The sequence below is a fragment of the Schistocerca gregaria genome, chromosome 2 (genome assembly GCF_023897955.1).
Source record: "Schistocerca gregaria isolate iqSchGreg1 chromosome 2, iqSchGreg1.2, whole genome shotgun sequence".
Lineage (NCBI taxonomy): Eukaryota > Metazoa > Arthropoda > Insecta > Orthoptera > Acrididae > Schistocerca > Schistocerca gregaria.
Window position 1 is genome coordinate 551,373,647 of NC_064921.1, and position 15,282 is coordinate 551,388,928.

At 41.9% G+C, this 15,282-nt stretch overlaps 1 protein-coding gene across 1 annotated transcript in view; it reads right to left on the minus strand.

Annotated features, from left to right (window-relative positions):
* Window positions 1-3,075: 3,075 nt before the first annotated feature.
* Window positions 3,076-15,282, minus strand: part of LOC126336205 (uncharacterized) — a 49,003-nt gene continuing 36,796 nt past the window's right edge. The window contains exon 3 of the mRNA XM_049999709.1: window positions 3,076-3,667. Within this exon, the coding sequence (XP_049855666.1) occupies window positions 3,468-3,667 (200 nt within the window). The 3' untranslated portion in view covers window positions 3,076-3,467. The remainder of the gene's footprint in view (window positions 3,668-15,282) is intronic.

Below are 15,282 nucleotides of genomic sequence, written 5' to 3' on the forward strand. Positions count from 1 at the left end.
GTGTGCTGTTGCAGTTGCTTTATGTTTCAGTTGGGCGGAGCGCATTGTATATCCTTCGGTTCGGTGCGACGTGCAATCGGGGCTTCACGACTTGGCCGTTGCCAGTGGAACTGTGTTTCGTTAGACTGGGCTCCATGTTCCTGCCCTCTGGCTCCATCTCGTTCTTAAAGCGAGTATTGCTGTCCTCTTTGCTCCTGGCTCTATTGGGTCGTTTAGCTTTGTACCTCGTTCCTCCGCCGCCATGGCGGATGCAACTTTCGTTCGAAATATATATTAAAATTTGTAAAACTGGGTAAATCAGTAATTAGTGCCCGATCAGATTGCTGGAGGCTCCACCTTACTAATTCTGTATTCCCTTATCAGCCATTTGTATCATGCTTATACCTTGTGTGCTGATTGTGAAGTTTAATTCTTATAAGCGAAGGTTTCATATGCGTATGTTCTTAGGGAATGTTTAGATGACAAGGAAATGTTTTTATTAATTGTTTGTTAATTAATTAGTGGCTACTTTTACTGACATTAAACGGATAATTCCTTTGCGAGAAGTTTGTGTGCGCGGTGTCTTCATTTCCGAGCGTTCAAGTTTTACAAGTTGCGTTATAGTTACATGTGTACATTATGTAATGTCTTAATGTTATACCTTAGTATGAATTTATATTTCAAAGTCAATGTACAGGGTAGTCTTTCGGGTTCAGAATTCGGCATGTTTTGATTGTATTAAGTATTTACACTAACAGAAATTTTCTCAATTTTCATGCGTTTGTTATGCAGAGGTTCAACAGAGGTTTAAGAAAAAATTTTATTGTGCTTGTTAAATTGATCGATTTTATTGTATTTAAACTGTGAAAGATAATAAACATCGTTGAACACAAGCTGTGTAAGTTTAGGAATTGTGTCCCTCCTGCTTCCTGTCGTATTATTGGACGGAAATAGGTAGTTACAATTGTCACAGTAAAAAATAAATATTTTCCTGCCTCTTGTCGAAAGCTGTCATATAGATAACCATGGCTGTAGTGCAGTTACAGCGTCTATGATTTACACAGGAAACTGTCAAAATTTGGTTTAAATAAGTAATTTCATAACATATTTAGAAAAGCCACATCTGTGCCGGTTTGTTTTTTTCAATTACAAATCTTATAACCTTTTGTTCACCGAGGTGACGTCCTTCGCAACTGCAAGTAGATATACTTCCCAAACATGAGATGAACTAACAACAAAACGTACTGCGCCACTGAGGGTGATCTGGCACCGTCTACGCGGTACATGGCCTCAGCCAACAGCTGTCGTGATCGGGGAAGAATAGCGGAATAATATTCATTACTATTTTATAAATTTTTAGAAGAATGTGATGTCAGACACACCACTTTTCCTAATATTCATAATCTAGCTATCTTTACCGTATACAGCTGCAACTCACGTGCAGACTCACTTGGAGCACTTCTAAGAATTTTATAAAGTATCCGTCTACCACAAAACTCATATTTACGGGTGGACTATCTTGTTTCTTCCACGTTGCAGCTCCAGGAATGGGCCCATCCTGCTTTTGTTAACGGACGTTTTTTCACTGAAACTGTATCTTCCTTTTTATTTTCGAAATACGTTTTCCTGCGTCATTCAGTCGACACCTTTCGATGTGTTCTATCTGGTACCTCGCTTGTGTGCACTAAGTGGACTCACATTTCCCACAGGTGTGCCTCACCGTCTTATGTAACAATGCTCGAACGTGTCTGCTGGTTGCCTCCCAATACTCTGATGCGCTACTCGATTAAAATTCACATATCTCTTCAACTAAAAGACGGATTTACATCCAGGTTTCATCATTAAATTGCAAAAAGCGCAAAGCATGTTTTATTTCCTGTTCGAACACCAGTTATACTACTCCTCAACATAACGCATGTTTGGAAATGAGCATGGGAAGAGGAACAGTATGTCACTGCCATGTGTTAGAACAATGTTCTAAATACTGTGATTACTTGTATGATACATGATATTTTATTACACAGTAAAGATGTATACGCAATTATCACTTGACAGATAACAAGAGGAGTCCATGTTGGGTCGTCGTGAAGTTACAGAAACAACAATCCAGGTGGTCCGCCGTCATGCAAGTCTGTAAACACCCGTGTATTCACAACCCACAACGTAGTCCAAAAGATATCCAGTGGGAAGGTCTGCAAGTATGCACAATGTCAGCGAGGCAAATAGTACAGCAACGGCATGATATGAAGTGAGCTGACGTTGGCAAGGCGCTCGATCTTATTTCGTGCATGACGTCAGAGGCCAGGCCAGTGTGAGTGCTCGCAGGTACCTCTCAGTGGACAGAGGTGAACTATGTGGCAGAGTATATTGTAAACTATCGATTTTACAAGGTCAAGCAGATTTTCCATGTCGTGTTGCACCCAGTGACTATTTGATGACGCCGCTCCTTGGCAAACAAGAAGAATGTGTAGGAAGCCGTGCAAGTGTATCCAGTATTTGTACTATACATGTCATGATAAATTAACGTCCTTGCCTGGTGTAATTGCTAGTGTATGTTGGGTGGTTAGAGAGGACTTTGTACTGACTACGTGATGAAATTAATGTAATGATTAATTGACAGCTAAAATTGTTTTTGGGACCATGTGGACATCCTAGCTTCCTATTGCCATTCAGTTCTCCTTGGTTGTTTAGTATTAGCTTTCTCATGTATTTACAGTAGTTTAAACAATTTATCGGGATGATGCACTGTCCACATATTTCTTTAAGTAACACGTGCCCACGTATTTGATTGTGGACCTTCATCCATTGACCAGATATATTAAGAGTTCTGACGTACAGTGGAACACTTGGCATTTCAGAATATGATAAATCTAACCAGACTATTGGTGACTGATCTGTATCACCTAAATCCATTGTTTCTAACTTACTCTCAGCTACTTCTAAGGTCACAATTACTTCCCTACAATAGAGCGCCATGCGTAATTTATTCCACCTCTTAAATTCCAGCTGTTGAGATAACTTTGACACTGATGCGTCTACAAAAGGCAAAGAATGATTTCAGATAGACATCGATGCTCAAATTATTACAAACTGGTGTTATTTCACTTCATGAACCATTTCATTAAGAATTTCGTAAAACACATCGTTTATGGGCTCAACCAAATAGTGGAGACAACAGAGATTTCAAAATTACTTCTTCTGCTGTAAAATGGATCACTAATTGTCAGCAAAGAAAATGTAATCACACATTCATCAAAAATTACGAGTTCGAATGATTTTACTATCCAAAACAATTTTTCTGTAAGCGTAAAATTAAAAGCTACATATGACCTTCAGTTTATCTTGATTATTTTTCGTTTGATCAGAAATTCTTTCTATGTTACTGAACAGGTTCTTATCACATGTCGGGTGAGCGTACTTGCATATTAATGTTAACTTCACTTATGTTATTTATGACAGAAAGAGATCTTTCTTCAGGCCGCAGGCTTTCAATCGAAAACCTCTCCGCTCTGTTCCGAGCTGGTCGCGTAGCCCTGCGCTGTGGATCGCACGTTGTTTTTCTCCAGGGTTGGTGAGTAGGAGAGGTCGTCGTCGTCGTCGTTTGGCCTCAGCTGGCGCAGTTTGCCGCGCGCTGGACACACGTTTCTCACCTTGAAGAAGCAACGGAAGAGAGGCACCAGGGGGAATTCTGCAACAGAGAGAGGGAGCGACGTCCAAGTGCCGCCAATCTGTCCACAGTTACGAATAATGTTCACACAAGGTTTTTCATAATTATTGGCTAAAATTTAAACTGATGAAAATACATAACAGTAGAAGCAGAATGATCTAGTGAAAACGTATCGGTTGTGAGACTGTCGTGCAAGCGTGGTAACGACCCGCCGCTGACCTCAACATGAAGCGATTTGCTAGAGATTACAAGTATATTTGAAATTGAACTTCTCGAGTGAGCCCTCACCTAACTGGGTTCGGCTCTCATTCACGGCCCATGGTTGGAGAATGTAGTAGATGTACGATGTGGCACACTTTGCTGCTGATGGAACTGGATGTAACACGATACCTGGCGCGCCGCTATAGTTCAGCGGTACCTACATCAGGGAGTGTGCCTTGGTCTCAAAAAAAAAAAAAAAAAAAAAAAAAAAAATGGTTCAATTGGCTCTAAGCGCTATCTTGTCTGCTGTATAATTTGATCGTTTAGCACGTCGTATGACTGCACATTCATACGCTTACACTCCACAGTTCGGGCATCCATTTTTAATACTGTTTATTTTTTCAGATGCATCTGTCGACTTACATAGTTCCAATAGGCCATGGTTAATTCGCAGCCACGTCCAGGACCCACGGCAGAATGCTGTTGTCGAAGCATGACTACGATGTAGTTCATAGCAACAAAATCCCGTAGCGAATCTCCATACGTCAGGCTCTGAATATGTAATCGAAACATTTATAGGACAAAATAGCAATGCAAACCGACTTAAAATTTGGGAAATTGCGCGACCTTTGTCTCTCACAAAATTTTTCTCTTCAACAGCTCCTCATTTTCCATCAACTGTGCTCGTAAGTGAGTAGTGCAAGTGCCCGTTGTGAAAGTATTCATTGCGAGAGTGCTACAAACATATTCTCATTTTGTTCATTGGTTCAAATGGCTCTAAGCACTATGGGACTTAACATCTAAGGTCATCAGTCCCCCAGAACTTAGAACTACTTAAACCTAACTAACCTAAGGACATGACACACATCCATTCCCTTGGCACGATTCGAACCTGCGACGGCAGACGCAGCGCGGTTCTGGACTGAAGTGCCTAGAACAGGTCGGCCACAGCGGCCGGCTTGCCCTCCAATATCGTCTTCTAAACATGCATAGTGGTGTCTGTTTGTTCTATATCGTGTCTCCCCCCACTTTCGCGCAACGACGCTCTGAGCGTGTTTTTTAGGGAATTAACTAGTTTGAACCTGGGTCCTGTTGCTGGTAAGGAGACGCCAGACCATAAATGACATGTAGAATTCAGAAGAGTTCAGTGAGACTAGCGATGATATATCCAAATACTAAATGATCTCAGCGTCAGTTCCACTGCACTCCCTGTAAAAGAGTCTTAATACTAACTAAATTTAGTGGAAAGGGTTCAAGGCTTTCCTATTTTTAGTTAGCTGGTAAAATAACGTCGAAAAAGCAGTTAGGTTTACCATTGAAAATTTTATTCTACTTACAAAACATCTTTTATAAATTGCACTATTGATAAAAGGAAATGTTTTAATACAAGACGGTAAAAACCAACTGCGTTCAAAAAAAATGTGAACAAATATTCCCTGAATGGGTTTCCAAGTTCTACAATGGATCGAAGGATAACCTATGCCATATCACATCTATAATCTAGATTTAAGTTAAGTTTCATAAAAGAGAAAACTATAAAACTCTAAAAATGGTCTACAGTGACCCTCTATTATCTTTAATTACTTATCTAACTTGTCGTAAATTACAGTGGCTGATGTGGCTTCTCAATAATTATATAACAGAAAAATCATCGCGTTTCAGATCTTTACTTCAAGTGGCAAATGTGAGCACCGTGAGTTTTAATTAACGATCGACACTAGTATTACGCAAAAAAGGGGGTGTAACAGATGAGACTTCTGCAGTTCTGAGTGAAGCCTTGTGCGCTCAAAAATGCGGCATCGCGTGCGTTCATTACCTTGTCGGTGTTTAGGCAGCGTCAGGGCAGCGGCGGGCAGCACAGCTCCGCTCACCTCGCCATCTCGGAAGCAACTCTTCTCTAACTTCTCCTTACTACATTTACCGAAGTTGGTTTTAAAATAAACTATCTGGATGCGTTTTCATCTGACCAATCAGGGCCTCAATGTTAACCTTAAGCTCCGCCTACAAAAATTCTGTCTATCCAATGAGAAACGTTATACTTTTCGTGGTGGGGCAATGTTTTTAAAGTTTGCAACGTAACAGAGACATGAAAAAGTCTCACGCTAAAACCTGCAGCCGATGTGATCCTTTTAGCGTTATCGTAAGATCTATACTGTACTTCTGGAGGGCTCTATCTTTTAACATGGGCTGGAGGGTAGTCCTAATGGAACAGAGACACGAAAAAGTCTCACGCTAAAATGTGCTGGTGGTAGTCTTAGCGGTCGGCTGCCGACAAGGGTGTCCAGTCCGTCCCTTATCGTAGGGCCTTCTAGCTTAACGCGGTTCTGCTCTCGGCTTCTGGTCTCGTTTCTCCCCTCGGAACTGCGTCGGTCTCACGGTGGGAAGGTACGACATGCATTTAGGCATTCTTGTGTTAGTCTGTGGTATTACATTTGTTCACTCGTTACTCGTATTACTTTGGTTAATTTAATGTCACGATTTATTCGGAGGTATGTGACATACTACTAGATTTGCTTATCATGTCAGGGTTTTCATGGAAGGTGTAGGATTTGCATGACACCTTACAATCTGAGTAATGTCCTTGGGATTTTTATGAGGTTGCTTCAAAAGCGAAGTGTACCAGAATCCCACTGATAAGGTAGTGTACAAACATATCAAGATCAACGAGATGATCCGTCGGTGCTGGAATCCACTAGTGACTTATTATAGACACAAATACAGTGTTGCACTGAAAGGCGAGAGGCCACGTGGAACTTATCCTTTAACTGTCAAGACTGGCAGTAAAATATTATGTAAATCTGAAATGGATGGAGAAGAAAGGAAAGGAAAGGGAAGGAACTATCGATGTCAGCTGTGGCGGAAATTTATGCAGAATGAGCAGTGTTGAGCAAAAATATGAGGAAGACCGGAAGTCTAGCATGGTATTTGGAGCATGTTAGGCACTTTTGTTAATCACTGCCCCAACCAGACACAGTGTTTATCGCACTTGGATGGGCTATGTCGGTACACATCCCGGCCAGCCCACATTCCCACCTAGCGCCACCTATTTACGGTTTCTGTCCATGTCCTCCACGCTCACTAAGAGACTCTCATCATGAGATTCAGGAGGTCGACCGTAATTGTGCATCCACACTGAACCTTGTGGATTCATTGCTCATTGAGGCGAATCAGTTTTATGAAAGAGTGGTGTCCGTACGAGGACCGCACATAGGTGGCGCTAGGTGTGAATGTGGGTCGGCTGGGAGGCGTACGAGATAGTTTGCGCTATCATAATAAACGCTGCGTTCGGATGGCGCACTCGTTAACGCAACTGGCCAGTAAGCGGTAAGCGGGAGGTCCCGGTTTAGAGTCCTGGTCCAGTACACATTTTCACGCGGTATCGCTGATTCCATATCTAGTCCAAATGCAACTGACAACGGTTTTCTCTTTCCTTTTGTGTCTTCCCACTCTCATTTTCAATAGACGTATCACAGCTGCGGATTGTATGTGCTGTGTGCGAAAGAACAGACACCGCTCATTCACACAAATTGTAACACCTAACGTTGTGAAGTAGTGCTTGCTAAGGAAGACCAATAGTGAAGTTTGAGCACAATTAAGTAGTGATCTGATCATAGAGGTTACAGTTATACATTTGAACTGACTTGGACAACATTTCAGTCTGAAAACAATGGTAGCTTCTTACTTAGAAAATCAATCGTTTTTCGACCCATTTTTGATGACACATATTTGCTACTATTGTCACATACATTTACCCCATTTGATTAGTAAATATAATATCACCTGTATAATTGCATTTAATAAGTAGCATGTCCAATAATGTAAGCCAGTTAGCTATGTTATCTTCCATTACAAATACGAAACTTATCAAGAAAAGGGGAAACTCGAAGATAAAGAAAAATTTACATATATCGAAGGAAGGTAAGACACAACTTGTAGATACTTCACAAACACAGACGAAAGGCAAGTAAAGAAAGTTCCTTTTCCTTCTGAAGTTAATTCTGTCAGCCTTTGTGTTAATTAAGCTCACGCACAGTTATTACTACCACTGTTTACCTGCTTTACACTGATTTACATAAAGACCTCAGATACACAGAAAAAACTCCGTTTAATACCTAATTGTGTAAATGTAAGAAAAAATCATTATTGTCAATGCATTTCTGATCGTATTGGTAGGTGTGTCAGTCCCCTGAATTCCTACAATACTATTGCTGCACACCAGGGGCTCCTACACAGAAAACATAATATCAGATCCCTTAGTGCCTTGTTAAAAAATTGTTTTATTCGTGTTTTGTGGTTATTTAGGCAATTATAATAATTAATAAATACACGCATACAAGTTCAGAAATTGCAGTTAGATACAAGGGGGGGGCGGGGGGGGGGGGGGGGGGGGTGGAATTCCGGGAACACCAGAACACAACTTGTTACCATGCCTAAATATAAGTAAAAAAAAACGCTGGCATTCAAAATAGCTCCCAGTCCTTTCGGAATGGATAAATACAAGAACTGTACGGTTTTCAAGGGAATCATGTACCATTCTTCCTGCAAAATAGCGACAAGTTCAGATAGCGACGATGCAGGTGGATAATGACCTTGCACCCTACTCTCCAAAGTAGATCACAGAAACTCCATTATATTGAGATCTGGTGATCTGGTGACTTTGTGGCTAGGGAGGTTGCCACTACTCATCCTCCTGCTCACAAAACCACGATGCGTACTGTGTGGAAAAGGATGTTGTCGTTTTGGAACATAGCGTCACCACTGGGGAACAAACATCGTACCAAAGGAGGAATATGATCAGTCGTATTACTGGCAATCCTAGCCAGTAATGCGAACTTGCAGAGTAACCACGAGACTCACGCAATACCATGTTATGTCTGCCCAAAATACTCATTGAACCCTAGCCGTACTTCATTTTTGACACGTATACTCAACCAGATGTTGTGTACACTGTGAAAGAAAGTTCATCTACCGAAATGTATTTCTTCCATTGCTGCATGGTCCATTGTTTATGGCTTCGTCATCACGTTTCCAATTAATGTCTTTATATAGTGACAAGTGGTTGGTCTTCAGCTTGTGGTTCTCACTTCTCGAGCACAAGGTACCTCGTTCGATTTTCGACGGGTTCACGGATTTTCTCCTGCCTCGAGATGACTGGGTGTTGTTGTGCCGTCTGCATCATCATCATTCATTCCCATTACCGCCGTAGGAAGGTAATGGCAAACCACCTCCACTAGGACCTTGCCTTGTACGTTGGTGCGGGTCATCCGCATCGTCCCCTATGCTCTGTTACGGAGTATGGGACTTCATCATCATCATCAACATCAAGTGGTTTGAGGATTCCAGTTCGCCCTGCAGCTCTCTGCTTATGGAGCACTCTTCGTGTGATTTTGATGCTGACATTGTTCGCGAGTGGGAGATTCAGTTCTGCTACGACATTTGCCCTATTTATATTGTATCGTACGGAACTGGGGACCTAGAAACGACAGAGAGGCTTCGTCCCCGCCGTAGCCCGCAGTGGCACACAACCCCACAGATTAGATTAGATTAGATTAATACTTGTTCTATAGATCATGAATACGACACTTCATAATGATGTGGAATGTGTCAGGTTAATAAAAGATGTCTGTACAAGAAATTACATTACACAAAATATTGCATGACACTAATGATTAAGTTCTTTTTTTTACTTAGTTTATATCTAAAAATTCAGCCAATGAGTAGAAGGAGTTGTCATCTAGAAATTCTTTTAATTTATTTTTAAATGTTAGTTGGCTATCTGTCAGGCTTTTGATGCTGTTTGGTAGGTGCCCAAAGACTTTTGTGGCAGCATAATTTACCCCTTTCTGTGCCAGTCAGATTTAACCCTGCATAGTGAAGATCATCCTTTCTCCTGGTGTTATAGGTATGCACACTGCTATTACTTTTGAATTGGGTTGGATTATTATCAACAAATTTCATAGGGGAATATATATACTGTGAGGTTACTGTGAGGATCCCTAGATCCTTAAATAGATGTCTGCAGGATGACCGTGGGTGGGCTCCAGCAATTATTCTGATTACACGTTTTTGTGCAATGAATACTTTTCTACTCAACGATGAATTACCCCAGAATATGATGCCATACGAAAGCAGTGAATGAAAGTAGGCATAGTAAGCTAATTTACTGAGATTCTTATCACCAAAATTTGCAATAACCCTAATAGCATACGTAGCTGAACTCAGACGTTTCAGCAGACCATCAATGTGTTGCTTCCAGTTTAACCTCTCATCAATGGACACACCTAAAAATTTTGAAAATTCTACCTTAGCTACAGACTTCTGTTCAAATTCTATATTTATTACTGGAGTTGTGCCATTTACTGTACGGAACTGTATATACTGTGTTTTATCAAAATTTAAAGAGAGTCCGTTTGCTGAGAACCACTTAATAATTTTGTGAAAAACATCATTTACAATTACATCACTTAGTTCTGGTTTTTGGATGTTATTACTATACTTGTATCATCAGCAAAAAGAACTAACTTTGCATCTTCATCAATGTGGAATGGTAAGTCATTAATGTATATCAAGAACAGTAAAGGAACTAAGACCGAACCCTGTGGGACCCCGTGCTTGATAGCACCCCAGTCTGAGGAATCAGCTGTTGTTTTAACATTACATGAACCACTTATTTCAACTTTCTGCATTCTTCCAGTTAAGTATGAATTAAACCATTTGTGCACTGCCCCACTCAAACCATAATGATTTAGCTTATCTAAAAGAATTCCATGATTTACACAATCAAAGGCCTTTGAGAGATCACAAAAAATACCAATGGGTGATGTCCGGTTATTCAGAGCATTTAATATTTGATCAGTGAAAGCATATATAGCATTTTCTGTTGAAAAGCCTTTCTGAAAACCAAACTGACATTTTGTTAGTACTTTATTTTTACAAATATGGGAGGCTACTCTTGAATACATTAGTTTCTCAAAAATTTTTGATAGAGCTGTCAGAAGAGAGATTGGGCGGTAGTTGTTGACATCCGACGTATCCCCCTTTTTATGCAATGGTTTTACAATGGCATATTTCAGTCTATCAGGGAAAACACCCTGCTCCAAAGAGCTATTACATACGTGGCTGAGAATCCTACTTATCTGTGGGGAACAAGCTTTAAGTACTTTGCTGGAAATGCCATCAATTCCGTAAGAGCTTTTACTTTTCAGTGAGTTTATTATTTTACTGATTTCAGATGGAGAGGTTGGTGGAATTACAGTTGTTTCAAACTGCGCAGGTATGGCCTCTTCTATTAATAACCTTGCCTCTTCTAGTGAAGATCTAGATCCTATTTTCTCCACAACATTTAAAAAATGATTATTCAAAATACAGGATACAGCAGTCCACTCACCCCACCGCCGCCTCACATCGAACCCAGGGTTACTGTGCCGCTCGGCCCCCAGTGGACCCCGCTGGGAACGTCCCACACCAGACAAGTGTAACCCCAATGTTTACTGGTAGAGTAATTATGGTGTACGGTTACGAGGAGAAAGTCTTTGAGCAGCAATCGCCGAAACAGTGAAAGTATGGCGGCATAAGGGGATCGAGACCGCATTCGCCGAGGCAGATGGAAAATTGCCTTAAAAACCATCCACAGGCTGGCCGGCACACCGGACCTCGACACTAATCCGCCGGGCGGATTCGTGCCGAGAACCGGCATGCCTTTCCGCCCTGAAAGCAGTGCGTTAGATCGCACGGCTAGCCGGGCGCGCTTTGTACCCATAGTCCCCATATTTTTTGTCTCTACCCATTCTATGACCGTCAGTCACGGCCACTCAACACACAGTTTCGACAGAGTTATGACTTACCGCGTGGTTGTTTTTCCGCTTTCTCGGTATGCGGTATAAGTCTCCGGTACGGTGTCTCTCAAAATACCAAACACTTGGGCTCTCTAGATTACAGAAGTACCCACCAAACGAGCACTGACAATTTGCTGACGTTCGAATTCACTTGGCTCCGACATAATGCACTAGAAACGGTGCAGAAAACTCTTCCGATCACGATTGACACTGGCAACGTATTGACGAGATTGAACAGGTATCTTTAGTTGTCAAATGGAACAGCGCAACCAGCAGGCTAGGCTAGGAACTGCATTTATCTTCAGGAATGTGCTTCTCGCGATCTCTCCACATTTCTGTTCAGTCAGCATGTACAGGGTGAATATGATGTCACAGCGATTGTGTTATTCTCATTACGATTGAAAATTCCGTTCCTCACGCTTGCTTGTCTAAAGAAACAGGCACTGCAGCGACTACAGCCGTAATGAAATTAACTGAATTCGCAATTGCGAAGAAGGACAACCTTCAGCTGTAGAATGGAATGACGTCAACAAAAATCTGTGCCACACTGGGACTCAAACTCGGATTTACCGCTTGTCAAGAGTAGTCACTGTGCCATTTGGCTACCCGTGCATGATTCACGGCTGGACCCGAACTTCCATGCGCCGTCAGCCATGCGTCTACGACCTGTACTCGTACATCCATTGTGCACCGGGTGATCAAAAAGACAATAAATTTGAAAACTGAATAAATCACGGAATAATGTAGATAGGTACAAATTGAGACACATGCTTGGAATGACATGGGGTTTTATTAGAAAAAAAATACAAAAGTTCAAAAACTGTCCGATAGATGGCGCTTCATCTCATCAGAATAGCAATAATTAGCATAAAAATGTAATACAAAGCAAAGATGATGTTCTTTACAGGAAATGCTCAATATGCCCACCATCATTCCTCAACAATAGCTGTAGTCGAGAAATAATGTTGTGAACAGCACTGTAAAGCATGCCAGGAGTTATGGTGAGGCACTGTCGTCGGATGTTGTCTTTCAGCATACCTGTCGGTCGATCACGATACACTTGCGACTTCAGGTAACCCCAAAGCCAATAGCCGAACGGTCTGAGGTCTGGGAACCTGGGAGGCCAAGCATGACGAAAGTGGCGGCTGAGCATACGATCATCACCAAACTACGCGCGCAAGAGATCTTTCACGCGCCATCTGTCGGACATTTTGTGAACTTTCTTTTCTTTGTTTCTAATAAAACTTCATGTCATTCCAAGCCTGTGTGTCAATTTGTACCTCTTTATCTACATTACTCCGTGGTTTATTAAGTTTTGAAATTTATGCTGACATTTTGATCACCCTGTATATTCACGTATAGGTCAGACGTTGTTTTTTAAAGTCGCTTGCCCGCTTTCAACAGATAAAAATGACAAAGCAGTTCCTGTTACTCTGGACATTCGTGTACCTCGAAAGGAACTTTGCATTGTAATCAGAATGACAATGGCACTGTAACTTGAGTGAGGAAAAATTTGTTTGCATTCTTGTGGCGACGAACACGCTGAAGTCTTTTCTTCAATTTCCTCAGAGTCGATGGTTGCACTTGAGGCAGAACATAGAACAGAAAAACCCCATGAGAATCCCAGCAAAGTGTGACCATGATTTTACCGGGTGAGCATGAGGTTTTGAACTTTTTCTTCGGAGGAGAGTTATTGTGGCGGTTAGAAGTGACGAACCCAGGTTCCACCGATTATAACGACGTTCGCCAAATAATTTTCCCGCTCAGCCTCTTAACGCTTAAGCAATTCCTCAAAGAAGGTCCTTCGTTGCTGGTTACGGTCTTTCTTTATGCAGCGGGAAACCCAGCAGGCACACACCTTTGAGTATCCCAGCTGGTGGACGAGTGCGCCAGCCAATCAACAGAGATGTTTAGTTAAGTGGCGATGTGGTTCATTGTGATGCGTCTATCATCTCGAATAAGATGTCCTGACCTTCCTACAAGGCAGGAGTCACAGTTGTATGAGGTCAGCCGGCACGCGGGAGATTGGACAGGTCTGCGAGGACCTTTTTGCGATGATGACAGACGCCTCGCCTACCGACTCACCGTGGTTTTGTCCACTGCTAGGTCTCGGTAGACATTCTCCAATGCCTATAGATATCTGCAACGCTCTGTGAGAGCTCTTTATTAGGAACGCTCCTCTTCCGAAAACACCCTTTCGAATGCTAAGTGTAGCACCGTGAACTATCGTAACTTCGTGAAACCTTAGGGGCTAAATCGAGAATATTGCACACTGCCTCACAACCAATTTTGCATTTTTTCAACTGTAATTGGTGGCGAGAAAAAGTGTTTACTAGTAAGCTAACTGGTACAGATTTGGTGGTTGGCTGTGAGGTCATTAGTCTCCTAGAACATAGAACTAGTTAAACCTAACTAACATAAGGACATCACACACATCCATGCCCGAGGCAGGATTCGAACCTGCGACCGTAGCAATCTCGCGGTTCCAGACTGAAGCACCTAGAATCGCACAGCCACTTCGCCCGGCCAGATCTCCTGTCGAGTAAATTCAAACAGTAATATGTCTGCTATTTGCAGAACTTGAAACTTCCTCTTGATTAAAACTGGACAAAACACTTGTCCTTTTGACTTATTATTGTTTCAGTGTCTCTTTTTCACTTCCTATGGACTGTTACAACGTGGAATACGGACATACCCCACAGTAGTTGCAGGTAGTTAACTTTCTCACCAAGCAGTGTGAGGTGTCTACTTATGTGACGCTGAGAGTTCCGTGAGGACTCGCCACCCAAGTTTCAAGCAGAACGTTGAAACAGATGTTTCCAACATATGTAGCCCATTCAGTAGCAAATCAATCTGTCGTCTCTTCCAGCCAGCATACCTCGCAGTGAGTCTTCTATACGACTGTCGAGCATTATTTTCCTTTTCAACAAATCGAATGGTTTTTTGCAAAAGCATCGCTTCAGACTTTTCACTCCCAAATACAAAAAAAAATTAAAAAAGAATGTGCATTGGCAACTCATCATGTCAATACCACTTCCAGAAATGTCCGCTTCCGCATGTTGTTTATAATTCTAATCGTGTAACTCAATAAATTCCCCTCAACTTGGCGCGACCATTACTCGTCTGCGCCGACAAATCAATAAAGTGAGATTTATCTTACAAGCGTGAACATACAAAATTGTGAGTACTTTGGGCATATTGGATATTAGTGAGTTTCTTTATATATCGAGACCATAATCATACACTATGTGATCAAAAGCATCCGGACACCTGGATGAAAATGACTTAGAAGTTCGTGGCGCCCTCCATCGACAATGCTGGAATTTAGTATGGTGTTGGCCCACCCTTAGCCTTGATGGCAGCTTCTATTCTCGCAAGCATACGTTCAGTCAGGTGCTGGAAGATTTCTTGGGGAATGGCAGCTCATTCTTCACGGAGTGCTGCATTGAGGAAGGTCTGGTACGAAGTCGGCGTTCCAAAACATCCCAAAGGTGTTCTATAGGACTCAGGTCAGGACCCTGTGCAGGCCATTCTATTACAGGGATGTTATTGTCGTGTAACCACTCCACCACGGGCCGTGCGTTATGGACCATTGTTCGA